Raw genomic sequence first — 21,016 nt, forward strand, 5'->3', positions numbered from 1 at the left:
ACAATCTTGGAGTTCGATTTTTCTTTCCCCCTCTATTCCTGGCTTCATAGCTCCTTGGTTATGTTTTCCCTTCAGGTATTTGAATTTTATATGCTATCCTTAGCATTGAGATCTTTTTTTTGGAGTGGAAGCTCTTCCAGCCTGGGACTAGGCCTTTTTCTCTGAAGAGAGAAGGTTTATTTATCTCCTTTTGTTCAGCTTACAAAAATATCCAGTTTTGATGTCCTTAATTGTGAAAGTGGAAGCAAACGATATGAGAGGAGGAGCCGAGTTCCGTATCCCTATTTCAAAGAACGAATCACTCAGACATGCATGCACGAGAAAAGGACAGGACCGTCCTCTTTGCACGACCAGGACAAACAAAAAGTTATTTATTCATTTGTCTTGCTCACTGCTGCTAGAAACCGTGCCATGAATTGGACTGTATAAAAGAGTTGTAGAGTGCTACAGACCTTAAGGATCATTTATTTCTCTCTCCTTAACTCCGTCCTAGATTTTGCTAGCGATTTTTGGTGCCAAAAATGGACACAGAGGTTCTGACCTGCATGGACTTTGTTGATCAATGCAGATCGGATGTGAGCTGACCTATTTCTGTCACACTGTTGGAAGGTGCTACGAGGTTACGCTGCTTCAGCCAGTAGTGCAGTGCAGTAGGAACAGGTCTGTAAAAAGACGTGTTTGGTGCCAAGGACCTGACATCAGCACTGTACACATTTCAGGACGCTTAATTTAGACCCACTGTTCCAAAGAAAACCGAACTTTTTTTGTTTTCACTGTGCGTGGATGTAAATAACAGTGTGAAGTGAAGGACTGCTAGGGACTAGATCCTTCCTAGCCAACATCATCAGGTTGCCCAGAGAAGTTGTAGATGCCCCATCCCTGGAGGTGTTCAAGGCCAGGTTGGATGAGGCTTTGGGCTACTGGTGTAGTGGAGGGTGTCCCTGCCCATGGCAGGGGGGTTGGAATGAGATGATCTTTGAGGTCCTTTCCAACGCAAACCATTCTATGATTCTGTCATCAGCAGGTCACACAAAACTATCGTTAGCAGGTTTTAATCAAACTGTTTCCACAGCACACTAGTAGATGAGCAACATGTAGAAAGAGCGATGACAGACTGTGATCCGGAGAACCTTGCAGAAATTGGTGCGTGAAGCTCAGCGTACGCTTGTCTTTGCAGCGAGCACCACTGCAGTGCACGTGGACCGAGAGCCAGCGCTCCGCTAAGTGAGCAGCTCTCGGTGAAAACGCGTTGCCTTGTTGTGCCGAGTGAGTTATACGTACCCGCAGGTGCCAGGAAGAAAAAAAACAAACTCACAAGCGACTGTTTGCAGGGGGACTCAATTTAAAGGCCAGAGAAAGACACCTGCTTTGAGAGTTGCATCATGTCTGAAGTGCGAGGCACATCGGGCTGAGGTTCTGCTGTTTGTAGGAAAGAGAGTTTTGTTTTGGTTCCCAGGATGTGGGGACAGTTTGGACTGCAGCACCTCAAACCCTTGTAACCCCAGCTTCTCATCTGACGTTGAGCAGCTTGGAAGACTGGTGGAGGATTTTTTTTTTTTCCCCCCGAATGCTTTACACTCTTGATTTTTGCTCCATTTTTTCTTGTTGCTGTGAAATTTAATCGTGTTTTCTAGCCCTTTAGGCCTCACAAAGTCCAGCAGCTGCATTCTCATCTGGCTTGAAAGCTTATCCGCATACTTCTGAACCCCAAACAGGGACCGGGCCTGAGAGCCTCTCTGATTAAATGAAGTAAACCAAGCCCAAGAGACAGCATGAGAAGCCCCCTCCACTATGCAGAAGCGAGATTGCCCGTGATAAAACACATCAGGGCAGACAAATGCATTTAGAAAAAATCTCCCCTTGAGTCTTACAGGTAAACTAGCGCTGTAGGAAACACGAGCCCAGCTTTGTACACGCATTAATACCGGGTTTATTTTAATGCACAGAGATTTAAATTGGCTGCAGTACAATTCTAGCGCACGCTGCAGTGCCTCTTGCGAGGAGAGCATGTCTTAGCATACAGACAACAGTGATTTGCTGCAGTACAGAGAAGCTAAGAAAGCCCTGTATTCCCTCCGGTCTGGTTCTATCTATTTAGCTTGTCTAACATAGAAACCATGATGCTAATCTGTCTATTTATCCCTCCTAACAGTGCAGCCGTGTTGCTATTATGGTACTTAATCCTTCAGCATAATTCACATAGTTGTCAGATAACAAGGCAGAATGGCCAGGTGGTAGCAATGCATCTATTCGGTATGGACTCTCTCGGAATACACAAGCTAAATTATTCCTCTTCGTCTCACCCTACTGCTGATAGCTCCCTCCCACGCTCCTGGTAGTATCTTTCACAATTTTAAACGCATGTATCTTCACCCAGGAGACAGGGCAGTAGTAGTATTGCCATTTGGGAGAAAGGAAACTGAGGAACGGAGACGAATACTCATAAAATCCGTGTCAGGCAGCGACTTGAACCTATTTTTGGCCAGTGCTGTTATTCAGGATGTGTTTCCATCAGCAGCCCGGGTGAGATGGGACAGCAGCTCAGAGTGAGTCACACGTGGTCCTTCCTCTCCCCATCAGGTGTGGTTCAGCAACCGAAGAGCGCGATGGCGCAAACAGGCGGGAGCAAACCAACTTGCAGCTTTCAATCACCTGCTGCCGGGGGGCTTCCCGCCGACAGGAATGCCGACTCTTCCCCCGTACCAGCTACCGGACTCCACCTACCCAACAACCACCATTTCCCAAGGTGAGCACCCATTTGCCTGTGCTGCTCCTCTTCTCTTGCCCTACATCATCCCATTGTCCCTTCCCTTTCTGGTTCATGACATCCCACTAAGGCTTTTGTAACACATAGGTGATTTTTCTTTAGCTGGGGAGGCCAGGTTTTTCCTCAAGTCAATGGAAACTCCACAGTTTTCGTGATCCTTTCTTTTGTGTCAATGTGTCTCACAACCATAGCTCTTCTGCTTGGCTTTGAAATGGAGAGCACATCAGTCCAAAGTGAGTATCATATAGGTGATCTCTCCATACCTGGGGCTCAGTGGGAGGAGTGCTGCTAATTCCAGGTGGCTTTGGCCTTGGCAAAAGAATTTATGGCTTCAGTCTGGAGGAAAACCAAGAGAAAATTCAGATATTTCATCCCAGGTTTGCATATTTTGTACCGTGCATGGACTGTGATGTGCTTGTGTTCACATGGAGCACAGAGATGGTGAGACCCAGAAGCTGAGACCAGGATAGCCAAACCATCAGCCCATGGTTTGCATGGTCCCAGCTGTAACACCCCACGGCTGTTTACCTCTGAACGCTCTCTCCGCAGACGGGGGAAGCACCGTACACAGACCCCAGCCCCTGCCGCCGTCCACCATGCACCAGGGAGGGCTTGCCGCAGCCGCCGCTGCCGACACCGGCTCTGCCTATGGGGCCCGGCACAGCTTCTCCAGCTACTCGGACAGTTTCATGAACGCTGCAGCTCCTGCCAACCACATGAACCCTGTTAGCAACGGCCTCTCTCCGCAGGTATGTGACCCTCTTCCATTCACTTTCTTTGGCTGAGAGTATTTGGCTGGTCCAGATCCTCTGAGAGCAGGGTGAGCTTCAGGCTATCACAGTGCATTTTGGTTAACAAGGCAGTTATTGTTATTGTCACGAGTTCTTGGAGGCAGCCTAGTTAAAGCAATTAGTTCATTTGTTTATCAGCAGTATCTCTATCCTGAGCTCAGCACTGTACTGCCAGAGCATTTGTATCCTGTTAGTTCCCGTGTTCAGGTTAGCACACTGTAATCACAGACACCAGGACCTAGAGCATCAGTGTTCATCTTCTCAGCCCTCCAAAAAATTGCAGTGCAGGTGTGAACCCTTCCGTCGTGGATTCTAGCCTAATGACAGCACGCTTGACTTTTTTAGTTGCTTTTTGATTAGTCCATGATTTGTGGGTGACTGATTTAGAGATTAGCTGAAGCCAGCCTGTCCAAGCCTGGCTGGAACGTGGAAAGCCTTTACTTATGAAAGCGCCATGGATCTGAGCTTTCTCAAAACACAGGGCTGGAGATCTGGGATTTAGTTTTGAGAAACTAATTGTCATGTAAACAATTCTGCTAATGCTTTCCACAAGGTCAGAATAAGAGATGTAGGTAAGCTTTGAAGGAGAAAAGATACACTTCACATGCATCTGTTTGTGTAAAAGGATGGAGCGTGTGTGTTCTAAGTTCAGCAGGCAACAGCCATGGCCTCCCCATGTAACACACCCTTGATTTTAAAATCCCTGCCTGAGCTCAGAATAGAGCACCCATGACCTGACTCTGGGATCTGTGGTCCAAGCCTCAGCCCAGCTCCCTTCCAAAGGGACCCATTCCAGGTTTGATGAGACAGCTGCCAGTTGCGTGCGTGGCTTTTCAGTGCTGCACGCAACAGGGAAGCGAGCCTCAGCAGTGCAGAGAGGTTAAAGCCTCCATCGTCAGTGGGTCTAGAGAGAGCAGAGCTTGTGCCATGGGTGTGCAGTGGGAGCAGGCTCCTGTTCTCAGCTGGTGAGCTCCACTGAGGCCAGTGGAGATGCCAGGATGAATGCCACCTGAGAATACAGCCCGCTTGATCACTATCCTGGGATAAGAATTCTCATTTTCTGTCACCTCACTAGATAGAGCCTTTAACCTTCTCTTTGGTTTACTTGATGGAATCTGTTTTCCAAATGCACGTTTGCTTTTAAGTGGAACAAGGCACATATTGTAGGATGTTGAAAATTAACAGTGAGGACTTGTATTCATGTGGTGCTTGCCATCCTGGAGGGGTACCAAATATGTTTTGCTTTTGCTTTCAGTCACTTGTGAAGTATGGGGACATATGAAGTGCACTACAGCAGATGTTTCAGAGTGGCCAGTAACACTATTTAAGATAGGAAGTGCAAAATAATTTGAAACTACAGGGAGAAATTAGGTAGGCATCTGAAATAAAAAGGCTACAACTGTTTGGAGAGGAGTCAAATGAATGGGGACATCAGAGAGGTATAGAGATTTTAAGGTCCAATAGCCTGTGATCTCTCGAGTGTGAAAACAAACATTGAGTGTCAATGGAAAGAGGGAAATTTTGCAGCTTCTCTGATATGGTATAAAAATCCCACTTCTACCTTTGAATGGTCATGAGATGGAAAATGTAGAAGTGTGACTGGCATGAGGCTGAATATTGCCTCAAACAGTGTAATTTGTGGGGGAAATAGGGAGACATCTTTCTGACAAGGGATTTCTAACAGCACTGGGCTTGGGAGATGAGCACACAGTATGGAATTCAAAGGCAGACTGCAGGTTAGATGGTCCAGGGCACGTGATTAATTCAGATTATCACAAGTGCAATTTAGCACCAGAGAATAAGTTAAGGATGAGATCCACGTGATAAGCTCCAGACGTATACAAGTCCATCATGCAATTTCCATTTCTGTAGCTTCTTCATCTACTTAGTAGTCTCGCTCACTAAATCAGAGGCTCATTGAAATGACCAAACCAACGCTTTTTCTGTGCTTATCCCTATCCCAAATTACCCTGCCCCCAGGCTCAGGCTAGGGGAAGATAGAGTCCTGAGCCAATAAGCCCTTTGTATGGGATAGAGAGGATACATTATCTGGCAGTCCTGAAGAAAGGAGAGCTTTGCACCCCCAAGAAGGGGAGATTCCCATTTTCCTAACGCTTTTAATCATGTGAGGGCCAAGCTATCAGCATATAAATTCTTCTATTTCTTTTGTGCATAGAAAGGCTAACCCAGGTTATTCTATGACTGCTTTATATTTACTTATCTTGCTCCCTTCCTGTCTTTCTAAGCCCTCTGCTGTTCCTAGTGGAAGGATGCAAGAAATACTCCTAAAAGCATAAATGGGAACTCATAGAAATGTCCTCTTTTACATAGCGGGGTGGGTAAAGGTTTTGTGAAGTCTCAATATAGGATGCTCTGCCTGACTTATTTGTGCATAATTCAGGTATTCCGTGGCATTACAGGTAAAACTCGTCGCACCTCAACTCTCTCATCCACTTGTCCAGCTTTCTCTAGTATCTGGTTGCTCTCTGCAGGGGTAAATATCAACTGCAAGGAAGGAGGGAGTTCAGGAAAACTGGGAACTTAAGCTGATGGCAATTTGTCTGAGCTGCAAACAGACAGTTCTCTGGTTTCATCCCTTAGCAGCAGCAGGAGGGAGATTTCTTTGCAGTTTAGACAAGGAGGTGGGGGCCAGCCTGGCCGAGAGCTCCCAGCATTTGCTGCCGCTCGGCATGCTATCCAGTTACCCCGGGATTGAGTGTCCCGGCCAGAATCCACCAGACTGGCTCGGTGCTGGCAGCTGAAATTCTAGAGGAGAAGCATGGCATTTCCATTCTCACAACAGAGAAAAGGGGATTACGTTTGGCCTCTGCGGGCTTGGTCCCCCCACGCACACACGCACTTTAGTCCTCCCCCTCTTTGCAGAAAGAGCAGACGCTGCTGGAAGTTCCCCAGGCTTCACGTGGGAAATGACCAGGTTTCTTGCTTGGTTTCCAGCCTGTGGCACACAAAGCCTTGTGCCTGTCCAGCTCTGCCACTGGATCCCCAAAGCATTTCCCATGTGGTTTCCCCCAGTTTAGAGGCCTCTATTCCAAACCTGAGACTGCTGAGGAGTGAGAGGTCAACTGGGAGTTTTTGTCTTCAGCTACTTCATCCCATGATGATGTGTTTTATGACACTTCATACAAGAACATCCACTTGGTTGTGCGAAGGATAGTCCCACATGAAAAAACTCTCATGTCACACTCCTTCCTAGACCTTAGGGAGAGACCTCAGGCTAACCCGAGCAGTGATTTGTGATGGTTTCGTGCTGGGACGGCCTTTGTAGGAGAGAGATCTTGCTCTGAGCGTTGCCTCTTTGAGAAAGTGAACTTCACAGGCTGGCCAGCTGCAGCCAGATGAGTCACCTTGCATCTGTCAGGATGCGCTGGGTGGCTGCAGCAGTCACGGATTATCAGAAAGTAGCTCAGTACTGGGGAGCAGGAACACGCAGCGAGGTCCCTGTCGCTCCCCAAAGGTGGTGTGAGTTAGTAGCAGCTGTCTCAGATTCAGCTGGGCTGACTCAGTGGCTCGCAACTGCCTCCGGGCTGGCGTTAATGGCTGTGCCAAAACTTAGCAAAGAGATAGAGACCCGAAGCAAAGTTAAACATGAAGTGTGAGTAACCAGAGGTAGCAGTCACAGAGTGTGATTTCTGGCCCTGGAGCTTCTGTCTCATCATTTCTCACAAGAGTGGGTTGTAAAGCAAGTGTGTGCGTGGGTGGGTGGGATTTCGTAAACACATTGTAAATATTTCCAACTCATTTTCATCCCACAGAGGAATCATTTCGCATTTATTTGAGAATACCTATCAGCCTCAACTAGGACAAGGCCAGGCACCATGACATCTTTAGCCAGAACAAACTTTGCATCCATCTGTTTGGAAGTTCAGACCTGAGCTACATGAGTATTGCCCCTCGCTGTGGCGGGGTAAGGCTTGTGACAAATAGCTCAATATAATGGTCAACTCAGAGTTACATCCTGATCAGCATCTGTCTGACGGTCCTTCAAGAGAAGATGTATGCTCAGTGCAGGCTGAGGTGGGAGGAAATTAAGTGAATTTATCAGTACATGACAAGTCAACACACAGAGAAAAGCGAGGGCCACGTTTGACGGCACCTTTGGCATTTGTGACGATGGGAAATTCCCTGGGTGCTCTTCAAACAGCAGAAAAGTAGAGTCATGTTGTATTCTGGGCTGCTTTCATCTCCAGCACATCTCTTCTGCCTTTTAAAATGTCTCCATGTTTTTTAGGAGGATTTTGTCAACTGCTTCGCCTCCTAAAATTTTTACTGCCCTTTTAGATCCAGGCCTGTATCTTAGACGTGTCTGACTGTTCTTGTAGCACCTTGGGGTCCTGCAAGGGGTTATTCTAAAGCAAAAGATCCTTGGTTTGTTGCAGATGGCCCCCGCCTAGCTGGAGAGTGTATCAAGGTATAGTTAAGAGTCAAGTGCTTCCTATACTTTCATAACATGTTGTTTCTGAGACTTTTGAATCTTTTAACAAACCCACAGGATCACCCAGAGATTAAGACAATTCCAGAAATATGAAGAGCCAAGAGAAACTTGTTTGCCATCTCGTATTTGTTGCTTTAATTTTCTCAGGGCTTTCAGTGGCTTTTTTGCTCCATGAGCAAATGAATTCCCAGTGTACTGGCAGTATCTGAAGACTGGAGTCAGATTTTACAATTTCTGGTTTATCACCATATCTTGATAGTGTTCCTGGAGGGATGCTTGAGGCCACAGGTCAGGCTCTGCCCACAAATTTACACTCTGCACTCAGAGACCTTCTTAGTCTGCACAACAGCAGCGTGGTTTTGTTTTTCCTGACATCATCCCAGGGCTCCAGACTCTTCCATCGTTCACGGTAACATTTTCCTCAGCCTCACTGGGGTGGGATTAGAGATGATCTGAATCCCTGTCAGGAGCACACTGATCCTGGCAGAACCATGAGAAGAACCAGCTGTGCCCTTTTCTTTTTTTGGGGGAAACCTGGCAATAGGGAAGGAGGCAATGTTAGCTGGCGAGAGGGGAGCAGGCATCGTGGTGTCTGGCTCCAGCGAGACAGTGCTCTTTCCTTCAGTGACACGGATCCCTTCTGTCTGGTTCCTTTTTTTTTTCTTTTTTTTTTCTTTTTTTTTTGTTGGAGACACTGTGCCTATAATAAGCATTCAAAATGAGTCTTGCTGGGCCAGGAGAAGGGGAGGGGAAGTAAGAGGGGGAGGAGAGGGTGAGATTTGGGGGGGGAGGGGGGAAGGGAGGAGGGGGTTTAAATAGCAAAGAATTAGAAAAAAAAAAATCTGATGCAAATCACTAGTAGAGAGAAAATTATGTGCAATTACCCAAGCGATACTGGGCAGCCGTGCCCACCCCAACCAACAAGATCTCATTAACAAGCAGAAAATAAGATTGAAATGGTGTGTAAAAGAGCTGAAAAATGAATTTGAATGCTGCATTTGTCCACAATTACCCCCTCGTTCACACATATTTTATTGCAATTTTTTTATTATTCTTAATCTTTCCATCCCTCAAAGCAGATTGGGAACATCCTGGCATTACAGTTGCTGAGGGAGGAAGCATTAAGGATTCCCCGTTTCCCTGAAAGGAGACCCTTCTCTCGCTCGAATTTTAAAGGGTTGGTTTTGGACGGATAAGAATTCATTTCTCCGGCTTATCTTAGTGTAGGAACATGTTCTTCTAATATTCTTTAACCTCTGACGCTCTTGGGTGCCACCCCACACGAGGGTTTTTCTTTAACCTTGCCTCTTGGGTTCCTCTACCTCCCTTTTCCATCTCTTCTTCCCCTCTCTCCTATCTTCCTTTTCCACTCCTGGTTTTTTCCATCTGGTCTCTGCTCCGTTCCCCCCATGCTGCCTCCTCTGCGTTCCCCCTGCAGCCCCATCTCTCTCGAGGACCGTGATTCCTTCCAACAAAGTATCTGCCCTTCAGAAAGTGCCTGCTGTCCCTTTTCTGAGTCGTAATTATTCCTCGCACCCTCCTTCTTTCCCAGAGGGTCTTCAACCTCCCCACAACCTTGTGGGAGATTCCACGGAGAATTTTTGAAGGAGGAGGTGAACGTGTGCTAAAACCTGTGTCTTTTTTTTTGCCAAGGGGATGGAAAAGATGGGCATGGGAGCTCCAGGTTTCTCTCTGGGAGAAACTGGCTCTGCTGAGACTGCGTTGGCGTTTTCCCTTGCTCGGTGTCAAATGCAGCTCCATCTCTCAACTTTTAACCTATGTGTCCCAGGAAAGCTGGTAGTTTTTTCCACTAAAGTTTCTTTCTTTCTTTTTTTTTTTTTTTTTTTATTTAACCAAACAAAGCCCATCTGCTCTTGTCAATTAGACGCCTCTGCTCCCAGCAACATGAAAAAGGGAGAATGGAACATTTTTCTCGTGTGAAAATAGATACGTTTTTATTTGCCTGATTCCTAATGACTCTCTGCGAGCGAAGGAGTAGGGTGAGAAGGGGGAAATTCATATTTGAGGGGCCAAGATGCTTTCTGTCCGTCTTGAGGTTTCATGAGTTTCCTCAATTAATTTGGATGCTCAGGTCCTATTAAAAACTGATTAGAAACAAGTGGCAGCATCTTATTAACTTAACCCTCACTCTAATGCTCTGGGTGGCACCGATTGTGTTCATTCCTGTGAGATTTCCGCTCCAGACATTGTTCTTTGTGTGTAATACTGAGATACTAAAATATTAGAAACACTGAAGGATTTCAGAGCAAACAGTTGGTCCCTGAGCCTTGAATTCAAGAGGAGTTTTGTCATGACCTTCGGTGGGTCCAGGATCAGCCCCTGTGGCATGGCACTATTGTAAACTCAAGTATCAGAACTAGACAAATTGGGGAGAAAGGGGAACAAGGAGTAAATAAGAGAAGAAATACAGGGTAAAAAACCCGAGGAGAATGACAAGACCAATGACAGCAGGAAGAAGAAATGCAGGAAGGTATGAAAGTGTCTGATAACCCCCTAGACATCAGAGCAGGGAGCGTATTTAAGACACCCAGGGCTAAGACACGGAAATCTATACCCAAAAATCTTTAAATATCCCTTCCCACCCCGACCCCACTACCCACTTACGGGGTGGTGGGAGTAAAGCCTCAGCCTCAGCTGAAATCTGGACAGGACTGGTGGGGCTTTCAGCTCTGCTGAAACATCTCTCCTCCAGGTCCTGTCTCTTTTCCACACCAGGGAGAGTAAGAGGGACTTGGCCGGGAGACACAAGACTCAGAGAATTCAAATGCAGGATTTGTCCTGCTTTGTGATTAATAAGGGAACTCGAGACAAGGCAGGCCGGGCAGATAGAGAAAATGAGAGATTAGCAATTAATACAGCATCCAGCCTGGCGACAGGCGTTTCGGAGCGACCTCTGGCATTCCGAGGCGAGCGTTTCGCCGCGTGGCTCGAAGAGCTGCAATAACCCAGGGACTGGGGAGCTGGTGCTGAGCTGCCAGGGGAACCAAGGGACCGCAGCGAGGAAAGGCAGCCCTGGAACGAGGGACGTGAGATAGAGGGAAAGCTTTAAAAAGAGGAATGCAATAAAAGGAATAATTAGGATTCAGAGGCAGGGGCATGCGCGCGTGCCTTCGCACGCCTGTGTGCACAAGGGCATCGATGTCCGGGGTGCACACCAGCGTGTGTGCCCATGCCTTGTGTGTGCCTGTTAAAATCTAGCCACGGTGTAACAGCTGTGCTCCAGCTGTGCCCTGGCTGTGATAAGCCACCTACAATAGGAAAAATCTACAGCAACGTACTTTGCACTGGATCAGGCACTGACCCCAACCTGCCTTTTTTTTGTTTTTTCCCACAAAGAGGGGTTGTGGAAAGTGTATTAACTTCAGCGGGTGCACCCAAACAGCGGAGATACCGTGCTGGGAGAGGAGGTGGGACAGTGTATGGCAGGTGGATGCAGGTCCATCGCTCTCCTTGTGAGCCTCAAGCCTGCCCCAGCTCAGGAAACACTACGCTGAAGACACACAGAGGATTTTGTGTTACTCACATAGTTCCATGTTAGGAGGACATGCCGTGACCTCCAGCTTTCCCAGAGTTGATGGATGCATTTTGAAAGGGGTCATTATTCAGTATGGTTTATTTTCTGGTTGCTTCACCATCTACACATGCTAACGGTGCAGGAAGCTTCCATTCACTCCCATCCCAAAGCCCGCCGGGTGCTGGAATCACTGACGGATAGGTTGCAGCATCTTGGAGCGTAGGTTGAAAGCAGAATGGTCGAGGCTGAAAGGACAGGGAGGACTTTGAGGGCTGTATCCATCTCTGGAGCATCCTGGAGGGCTGCTCAGAAAAGCTGTTAGCATCAGGAGGGGTTTATAGGGGAGACATACCCTAAAGAGATGCTGTGCTGGTGGTTTGTGCGAGATGGAAGGGAGTTTGCGTATTGTGTCAGCTTGCTGCGCGTTCATCTTGCTGGGATTCTTGATGCAAGAATATGGCTGGGCAATATGGTTTTTAGTGGTTTGGGCTTACAGGGGCTTCTGTAGCGCACGGGGAGCATGAGAAGTGTAAAGGAGATACGATGTCGCGTGCAACAGATAAATAACGGGGGGCTATCGGGTTGTGGGGTCCGCCTCGCACAGCGGTAGACGCGAGGGAGGATGACTTGGGTGCAGCAAGGCCTCCTGCTGCAAGACGCTGCTTCGTGCCTGCAGCAGACAGGCGTGCACGGGATCAATTTACAGTGGGGGCTGGAGATCAGAAATCCTAGCGGGGTCTGGGGGGTGCGAGCAGTAAATTGATCAAAGGTGCAGAGGGTCTTAGCTCGCCGCAGTAAGCTGGAGTTAGCCCTTAAGCCTATCCAGTTTGGAGATGAGGGGGATCTTATTTCAGGGAATAAGTACCTGAAAGGGAATCTTGAGCCACATAAGGGTGAGGAGCTGCTCGCCGAGCAGATATAGGAAAATCACAGGGACTGGTTTGAGAGATTGAAGGGAAAGAAGCAAGGCTGACACAAAGGGGGTTGTTTTGGGGTAGGAATTCGCCCACTAAGCCAGTGCAGTGCTGAAACAGGGATGTCTGAGCAGCCCGTGGGAGCTCACGCCACGACTCCTGCACGGTCCGGGACCCACCGCTGCGTGGGACCGAGCCTGGGTTGAGGCGGACCCTGTGGGAGCCCACCTGGCAGTCTGGGGGAAATACCTGCGCTGCTGCGAGCCCCACACCTCTCTCCAGCTGCCCTTTTACAGGGACACTGGTGGGGGGACGCTCCCGATGGGGAGCAGGGTAGAGGGAAAGCAGAGGCTGCTGTTGTCTCTTTCCCCTGAGATCCAGAGCGACAGAGCGAGCCCCTCTCTCCTCCTCTCTCTCTGTCTCTCTCCCAGCTTTTCTTCTCCCTCTCCCTTCCCTTCTTCCTCCCTCTCCTCTCTCCTTCCATTTGATGTGGAGGAGAGCTGTCTGCCACTCGCGCTTCTGTACCGAGAAGGGATCAGAAGTTTCAGCGAGCGCTCGGCGCCTCTCCTTTGATCCATGTCCTGAGGCCTGCTTGACAGCGAAAAAAAGCATGGAGACAAAACGACTCAGTCAAAGTGATTCCTGACAACTGTCTCCATGAGATAAGGAAGCTCTCTGTGTCTTGGTGGTTTTTTTTTTTTTTTTTTTTTTTTTTTTTAATACCGCCTCTCCGTTTCCATAAGAAGCGGAGTCACTTTAAACCAGAAGAGCCAGCCAACAGCCAAGCTGCACAGAGAACAGCCGAGCAGAGAGCGCCTGGCTGAGCTTTATCATGTTTCCTGTCTCCTTTTCCATTCCTTTCCCCTTCTTTTTTTTTTTTTTTTTTTAAAATATCCTTTTTCTCCGACGTTCTTTCCCTCCTTTCTACGTGCTGCCTTACTCTGCCACCTTACCCCAATGCTGCCTCTAATTATGCAGTTGCAGAGGAAGCCCAGCACATTTGCAGGTGGCCGGGACATTATTCAGCTCAATCCCAACCACAGGGAAATGCCTGCCTTCCCCGCGAGGGGCTGGTGGGGAGAGAGAAAGCCCCGTGCGTTATCTGACAATAACCAATCCTTTTAGGGATCGGCAGCAGGCCTCATTAATAGCAAGGCATTATGCACCGCTGGCCACTTAAGTGGTCCTTAGAGCTGTTCCCCTGCTGCTGAGCCCCGTTTTTTTTTATTATTGTTTTATTTTTCTTGCCTAGTTCATGTCACTTCTGCAGGGAAGTGTCCCCCCCCGCTTTCCCTTTTTGCCTCCAGGTTGCTTGCAGGAATGAGTTTGCAAGGACTCAGCGACATTAATCCTCGCTGGAGGATGCAGGACTTGCTATGTGTGTGTGTTGGCAGATGGAGCAGGATATACCCCTTGGAAAGGGACTGTGCTTTCAGCCAGGCTGTCATGGGTGTCCCCAAATGTGTGGGCTCCCTCCAGGACAAACGTGATGCAAAAGGGACGGGGAGGTGCCCTCGTAGACCGGGATGCTGAGGGCAACCTGGCTTGGACACAAGAGACAGGATCATTTAATCCAGGTGAGGAGCTGGGGGAAAGCAGACGTGGCATGGCTCACCATGCTCCTGCGCTTCCCCATCCTCAACTTCGTAAAGCTGGAGGAGGGGACTTGGGGTCTGCCCGAGGTGCCAAAGCTTGGCTTAGTAGCGAGCCTAGAGAGGGGGAGATGGCTTGGTGATCCCTGGCAGGACGAAGGACCAGCCCTGTGCTCCGGCTGGCTCAGGTGGTGGGGACAGGGATCCGAGCTTGTCCCGGCGATGCAGAGCTCTTTGCCAGGGAGTTCCTCTTCCCCTCCGCTCGTGGTAATTAGGCTATTGTTGTAGCGTCTGCTCCAAAGTCAAACTCCATTAGCATGCAGGGTGGGGGGTGGCGGGGAGCGAGGGGGGACACACGGAGGGAGAGATTCCCTTCCCCCCAGAACTGCGCTGTACTGCGCTGATAAACAGTAAATATCGGGGAACAGGATTTCCACATTATCTGAGCGCGGCAGAAAATCAAAATTTCAGTCTAAATCCGAGGAGACGAGGCTCATAAGCTCCTCCAGCTGATACAGACGCTGAGCCCAGCCGGCAAGGCTCAGGAGGCACAAAATAACATTTTTGCGTTCAAAAAAAAAAAAAAAAAAAAGAAGAAAAGAAAAGAAAGAAAAAGAATGAATGAGAGGGGGGAAAAAAGCAAGAAATATTTGGGGGCTGACTGCAAGAATGGGAGAAGAGGTGGGGCAAAGCAGGGCATTGTCTGATGTTGCAGCCTTTTTCTGATGAGGAAATAAATACCCGGGTGGACTGGGGAGGGGGTTGGGGTTGGACGCTGCCCATCCAATGAACTTTCCAGTCGGCGGCTCTGGCTCAGCAGAGTGTTGCTTGGGGATCGACCTGTAGGACACTAACAGCTGCTGGAGGATGATGGCAAACCTTTAATTAGCGATTAGAGTGCGCAGCTGAGCACAAATCCAGCCCCGAATTAGGAGCCACATGGGGTCTCCCCGACCCTAAAAGCCAACACTGGATTCAGCAGCTCTGTCGGGAACGCAGGTCCACCAGCTCTAACGAAGCTCTGGGCCACGCGTGCTGCTAATGGCACCTCTGTGCCCTGCTCCAGCCCGGCGGACAGGGCAGGAGCCACCTCGGGTGGGCACTAAATCCTGCCGTGGGACTGACGAGAAGGAGGTGATACCGAGGCTGCCTGGGAACTGTATCTCGAGATGGCACAGGGCTCCCTAAAAATGAGCAGCGGTGGTGAGAGCAGGTCAGTGATGCAGGAGAGCTGGGTTGGAGGAGGTCGTTGGTGCTGCAAGGAAAAAGGGATGTGGTTCTGCCTGCTTCTGCAGGAGCTTGTTCCCTCTTAGTTTGTGATGTGGTTTCACGGTGCTTTCTGCTCTCCTAGGGAGCGAGGTGGTTTCAGCTCCAGATGAGGCTGGTGTTCCTAGGACGTTCTGTTCAGCTACTTCCTGTGTCCCAGAATATTTTGCATCCTTGGCTGGATCCATGCTCTGTTTCCTGATCTTGCCTGCCTATGAGACTCCATAAAAGCGTGGCTCACTGCAGAATCCGTAGCTCTATGTTTTTAGCCCAAGGGAATGTACAGAACGTACAGCACCAGAGGCTTCCAGCTCTCCCTGGGGCTTTTACTCATCTCTGTTTGAAGCAATGGAGAAGAAAAAGCAGGGACCAGTTGCAGAAAATGTTTTCTTGGTTTCTGTAGCAGCCACTTCTGTCCTCCTGCTCCCATCACTAGGCCACAGGCTCATTGTAACTTAGAAAACAAATAAATTCCTCATTCTGAGCTGCTTCCTTAGCTCTCAGTTTCTGCCCATCTCCCATGAATGTCTGTTCCCCATTCCCTACCTCATTTCTATGCCCATCTATAAAGTGGCATCTTTCACGCAAAGAATTTTAGGGTCTATGTTCCAGCTCCAGCAGGTTTCTAGTATAAACTCTGTCCATAACATATAGATCCAGGGCACACTAGTGGAACTGAACTCCCATATTTAGGTTTCTCTCAGGCAAGGCTTAAAGTTCTCAGTAGCTTCAGTGCTTGAGTGACTTCTGCTGCCAAGAAAAGAAGGGGGGTTTTATTTCAAGCGAGGAGGAAGCAGGTGTAACAGATGCCTGTTGGAAACATCAGAGTCTTTTGTACTGTTTGCAATTATTAAAGCACGGGAACTCAAAGGATGCTGCCACTGGCATAGCATGTCCCAGCCCCTTGGCACTGTTGGCTCAGATCTTGTTCTGTACTGTCCTCTCTTTCTTCAGTATTGGGGCAGGTGGAGAGGACTTGTTTTCCTGAAGTATTTGTCCTTTTCCTTCTCACAGATGTTTACGCAGACACCTCAGAAGTCCTAAAACTGAAAATCTGAAAGTCAGAACTAGGGTGGCATCTTTCTGGTCACACCATCTGGGTCTGAGGTCAATGCTACCAGAGCTGCTGAGCTGTTTTACATCAGCTTAGAATCTGTTCATGCATTTTAAAGAGCAAGTGCCCCACATCTCTTTAAAAATTAAGATCTTAATCCTGTACCTTACGATTGGTATTTCAAAATCCCTTGGCATGCATGCAGGGCTTTCTTCTGCTGTTTAGCAGAGCTAGCCTTGCCTCAGGTTTCACTGTTTGAATGGTCGTCAGCGAAGAGTTTTGGCCTCTGTTAACTACAAGAAAGGCTGATTTAACACCGAGACATGTGCTGGACTGCTAATCAGCACGCACTGATGTATCAAATATATCTCACCCAACACAAACCTCATCCAGGGGATATATAGAAAGTCATGAGGATGTTAGGCCCTGAATATCTCCAATGTCTTTTACTCTCCAGCCTCTTTTACCTACAGCACTGAGCCTCAGATGGCTCTTGCTCTGTTGGCCATCCCATTGTATGCTTGTTTTTTTCCCATCATGTCCATGTCATTACACCAGCTTTCCCGCTACGTTCTCCCAGCCGTGCCAGAAGATTGCCAGTCCCTCCATCAGCCCCACCAGCTACAGCCTCTTCCTCCTTCCCCCACTGCTCATAACCCAGCTCCTGTGTCTCTCCTTGCCTGCTCCCCTTGCTTTATTTCACCTGGGGTCTCAGAGCTGCGGTCCCTGCAAGAGGGTTTCTCAAACCTCTCAAGAGCTGCAGGGTTGTCTGGAGGGCGAGAGGTCAAGCACTAGCAAGTGTTTCCATTTAGTTCCAGATACCAGCCTGACAGGTGGGTGCCTCTTGATTAATTCCCAGCTCCCCTAAATGCTCCCGTCGTCATGTGCTGTGGTCCTGTTCGAGCCTGGGCAAAGTTGCGGGGGGAAAAGAGGAGAATATTGGAATGCAGTAGGTTCTTTCCATTCAGGCTCTTGCAATGGGACTGTGGCCTGGAACAGTTGCGGATCTTCTCCTCCAGTGCTTGTCATGCAGACAGTACTTTCAAGTGCTTAGAAAATACAGCCAGGAACCTTCAGAGACCCCAGTTCTCCCAGCTTGGCTGCTATGGTGCAGTTCTGAACTAACTGCCTCTTCGTGCTTACCTACAGTGATGCAAACGTCCAGCTGAGGTTGATACGGTTCAGGAAAATAAGGATCGGGGATGAAGGGAGCATCCTCATCATCTGAGCTCACTCGAGCCTTTGGAGGTGGGCTCTTGTTGTGAGCAATGTGTGGTGCCAAGTCTGGTTGCTGCTAAGGGCGTTGGTCGTTGCGTTGGTTCCTGACCAGTAGCAGCTATGGTACCATGATTTCAGTGATCTCAAAGGCAGTGTAGTAATGCTGTGGTGAGTCTCCCTTCCAGGTTGTCATCATTTAAAGGTAACAAAGAGAGAATATCACCCAAATTCCTTCCTCTCAATACACTTCCATTAGAGGCTCAGTCATCTTACATGCTGTATGTGATGGGTGCAGAAAGACAGGGATCTTCAGAAAATGAGTCAGACCTCAGAAAAACTGAGTTACTCTTTGTTGATGCCATAGACTACAGAGAGATTTATTTCGTCATTATTGGAACAAATCCTTTGAACTTTAGAGTTCAAGTCTAAAGAGTTCTTTTTCCCTCTTTTGCACACACGGGTTTATAATGGTGTCCAGGAAGTGTGGAAGTCTCACCAGAACATTTCTGCACGTATCCATGCTGGAGAAATTCCCAAGGTTTACGTTAGCTGAGTGAACTTCAGAGAGCAGGTAAATCCCGTTTTCCCAGTTCATGCTCTGCAAGGTCCTGCTGAAAGTTTCCGTGGCAGAGCTCGAGAGAGGGGAGTGTTTGTGGCAGCAGAGGACTGGAAGTCCTGAGACTCGTATCCTGCTGCTGACTTGGTTGCCCAACCCTGGCAAGCTTACTTATCCTCATCTGCAGTGGTTTCCCAGTCCATATAACAGGGAAAATCAGCAGGGATCCACTTCAGCTACAAACCACGCTGAAGAGCAGGGAAGGGCAAATCCAGCATCCTATAGGTGTTACAACCTTGTGAGCAGCAAAGCATCCAGCAGTGCTGAGGTCCTGGGGAAGCAGCCAATGCCTGAGCACTATTTTTTTTTTATTATTATTATTTAAAAAAAACTCATCTTATTAAAATTTTGCCCGGCTGCATCTCTTGCTTATTCAAATACTGCCAATTTCCGTGGATCTGATATCAGCTCCCAGCATCTCCCAGCCTCAGTGCTTGGGTTATACGAAGAGAGAGAGCGAGAGGCAAAAAAAAAACTGCAAGCAAAATAAAAGCTGCTATCTGACAGAATCTCTCCTGGGGATCTCAGTTATTAAAAAAAAAAAAAAAAAAAAAGGAATCATTTTTCTCTTAGCTGGTGTTTGTTAAATGTGCAGGAGCCATAGGCAAATTTTTGCTAATTTTGTGCATGCTTTTATCATACTGGTGATTCACTGGCAGCTTTATCCTCCGATAAGTGGATTAGCTGTTGAGCTAAACAAAAAGGTGTTTGACAACCAGGAAGCTCTAAAGAACATATTTGTTTTCCAAATAATGGAGCTGTGTTTGTTGCTCAGTGCAGTGTGGGGTGTTGTTGTGAATCTCATTAGCCCAAAGGAAAGGCCTCAAAGCTTTTCTCCCTTCCATAAGGCAGTGGTTTGGTACCCTCCTATCAGTGGCAGGTTATTAGTATTTATTTTTATTTCTTTGCTTTGGTCTAGTAGTTTGGCTGTGCAGTGATGCCAATTAGGGAGTGGCTAATGAGCTGCCTTGGCATCGGAGTGGCATCTTTTGGCGGCGGGGCCGGGCACACGCCGTAAGCATCACGGATCTGCTGGATGGTCAGCAGAGCCCTGTGGCTCACTGTTAGACCCAGACTTGTAGGGCTGGGAGCTGAGCTGAGGGCACGGAAGGATAAATTGAGCGAGTGGAAGAGAACAGGGCTAAAATAATGAGCTTAACTTTATCTGAGACTTTCATCGTAATATCTGAGCATCTCGTCATCCTGGGATGTGTTTCTCCTCACGGTACCACGGGGAAGGTTGTTATCTCCAAGGCCAAGAACGGAGGCACAGAGTTTTTATCCTGCTTAAATATAAGGTAGGAACCTGCGGCTTCGTGAAGGTCCTTTGTTAGCTCAAAAGGCCTTCTCTGCAGAAGTGCTTCCATATGTAGTAATTCTATATTCCTATGCAGTTGTATGTTTATTTTTGGTCCTGTGGAGTCCTCCCTTCCTCCTTCCCCACTCAGACACCCACAGCCCTTTGGCCATATTATCCAAGTTCCTGGGAGATGATGGGAAGCTTTCCCTCGGAGCTGCCAAGAGCTTGGAGACAACCACAGTGGTTGGGGCCAAGCTCTGCCCAGTCCCATGGGTCATCTCCAGCAGACTCCTCATGAGGATCAAGAACAGGCACTCTCCTGACCTCTCACTATTTTCAGCTCAGGGCATTTCCTTCAAAAAAAGGTGGCTTGTCTGGACCTTTCTTCCAAGTGGAACCTTTCTTCCAGTCCTTCCAGTGAACCTTTCTTCAAAGTGTGTCTCCAGTCTCCTTGTGAATCCACGCAGCTTAGCATCCATTGCTTCTTGTGGCAAGGAGTCCCACAGGTTGGCTCGCTTCGTATGTCACCCCTACTACTTTCATTTGAGGGCTTGTTCTGGAAGCAATGGTGAACAGTCAATTAACATTCACCCTCTCCGTGTCTTTCATGATTTCTTAGGCTGCCATCAAATCCCCACGGCCCAGGGAACCAGGAAAGGTGCTGATTGATTCCAGCCCACCTTCACTGGTGGTGCTGATGGTGCGGTGGCTTTCCCCCCCACGCCTTGCTTGGGCTGTGGCAGTTGTGCAGTAATGCCCTTGCCCTTGGAAGGAACGATGTGGGTTTGTAGAAGGGCATTTTGTGCTTGGTCAAGGGTTGGAGACACCAGCTCAGGCTTCTACACCTCTGCGAATGCTACTGATAGCAGTGGGAGATGCATCTCCTGTGGAAATGAAGCGTCTTTTTTGCATCCTGATGCCAAACCGTATGTTCTCCAGTGTCCTTTTGAAATACAGACAACCTTGGTGATAAGGAGAACGTAGTCCAAGTGCTTGCAACAGAGAGCTCCATCCCTCCTGACGTTTTTAGGAGCCCACAGAGATGGAAGGATAGTCAGCCACGCCATTCCCATCCCCTCAGCTTTACTCACATGACGGCCAGACGTGAACCCAGTAAAGCTCCTTGACAGCAGCCCCTGGCTGGGAGGGTGATATGAAGAGGGAGCGAACACGGTGCCATGAGAAAGGGGTGGGAGGGCTGTGAACAGAGCTGCAGTCGCCAGCAGTTGCTCTCTCAGCTCTGGCATAGATGAAACGAGGGGGAGGAAGGGAAAAAAGGGGGGGAAACGGCAGTGGAAGAGCAAAAGGTCCCCAGCTGGCTGTTAGTGGCATCTGCACTCAGAGTCCGGACTCCAGCTGAGAGCCATTTCACTATTTATTTACATGTAATTATTGCTATGAGGTGCAGATATTAACACTGTCAAGAGCAATTTGCCCTGACATTTTTCACTTGCTCTGTTCCCTGACGTTTCAGGTTTGGTGGGATTTTTTTTTTTTTTTTAATTCTCTC

The 21,016-nt window shown here is 48.4% G+C and overlaps 1 protein-coding gene across 4 annotated transcripts in view; it reads left to right on the plus strand.

The window, feature by feature from the left end:
* PAX7 (paired box 7) overlaps nucleotides 1-21,016 on the plus strand; it is a 99,647-nt gene that overhangs the window by 60,025 nt on the left and 18,606 nt on the right. For all 4 annotated transcript variants that reach the window (XM_086625530.1, XM_086625532.1, XM_086625531.1 and 1 more), the window contains exons 6-7: nucleotides 2,581-2,746; nucleotides 3,317-3,516. In XM_086625530.1, coding sequence (XP_086481656.1) covers nucleotides 2,581-2,746; nucleotides 3,317-3,516 — 366 coding nt within the window. The remainder of the gene's footprint in view (nucleotides 1-2,580; nucleotides 2,747-3,316; nucleotides 3,517-21,016) is intronic.

This window comes from Tauraco erythrolophus, chromosome 23, assembly GCF_009769465.1.
Source record: "Tauraco erythrolophus isolate bTauEry1 chromosome 23, bTauEry1.pri, whole genome shotgun sequence".
Taxonomy (NCBI): domain Eukaryota; kingdom Metazoa; phylum Chordata; class Aves; order Musophagiformes; family Musophagidae; genus Tauraco; species Tauraco erythrolophus.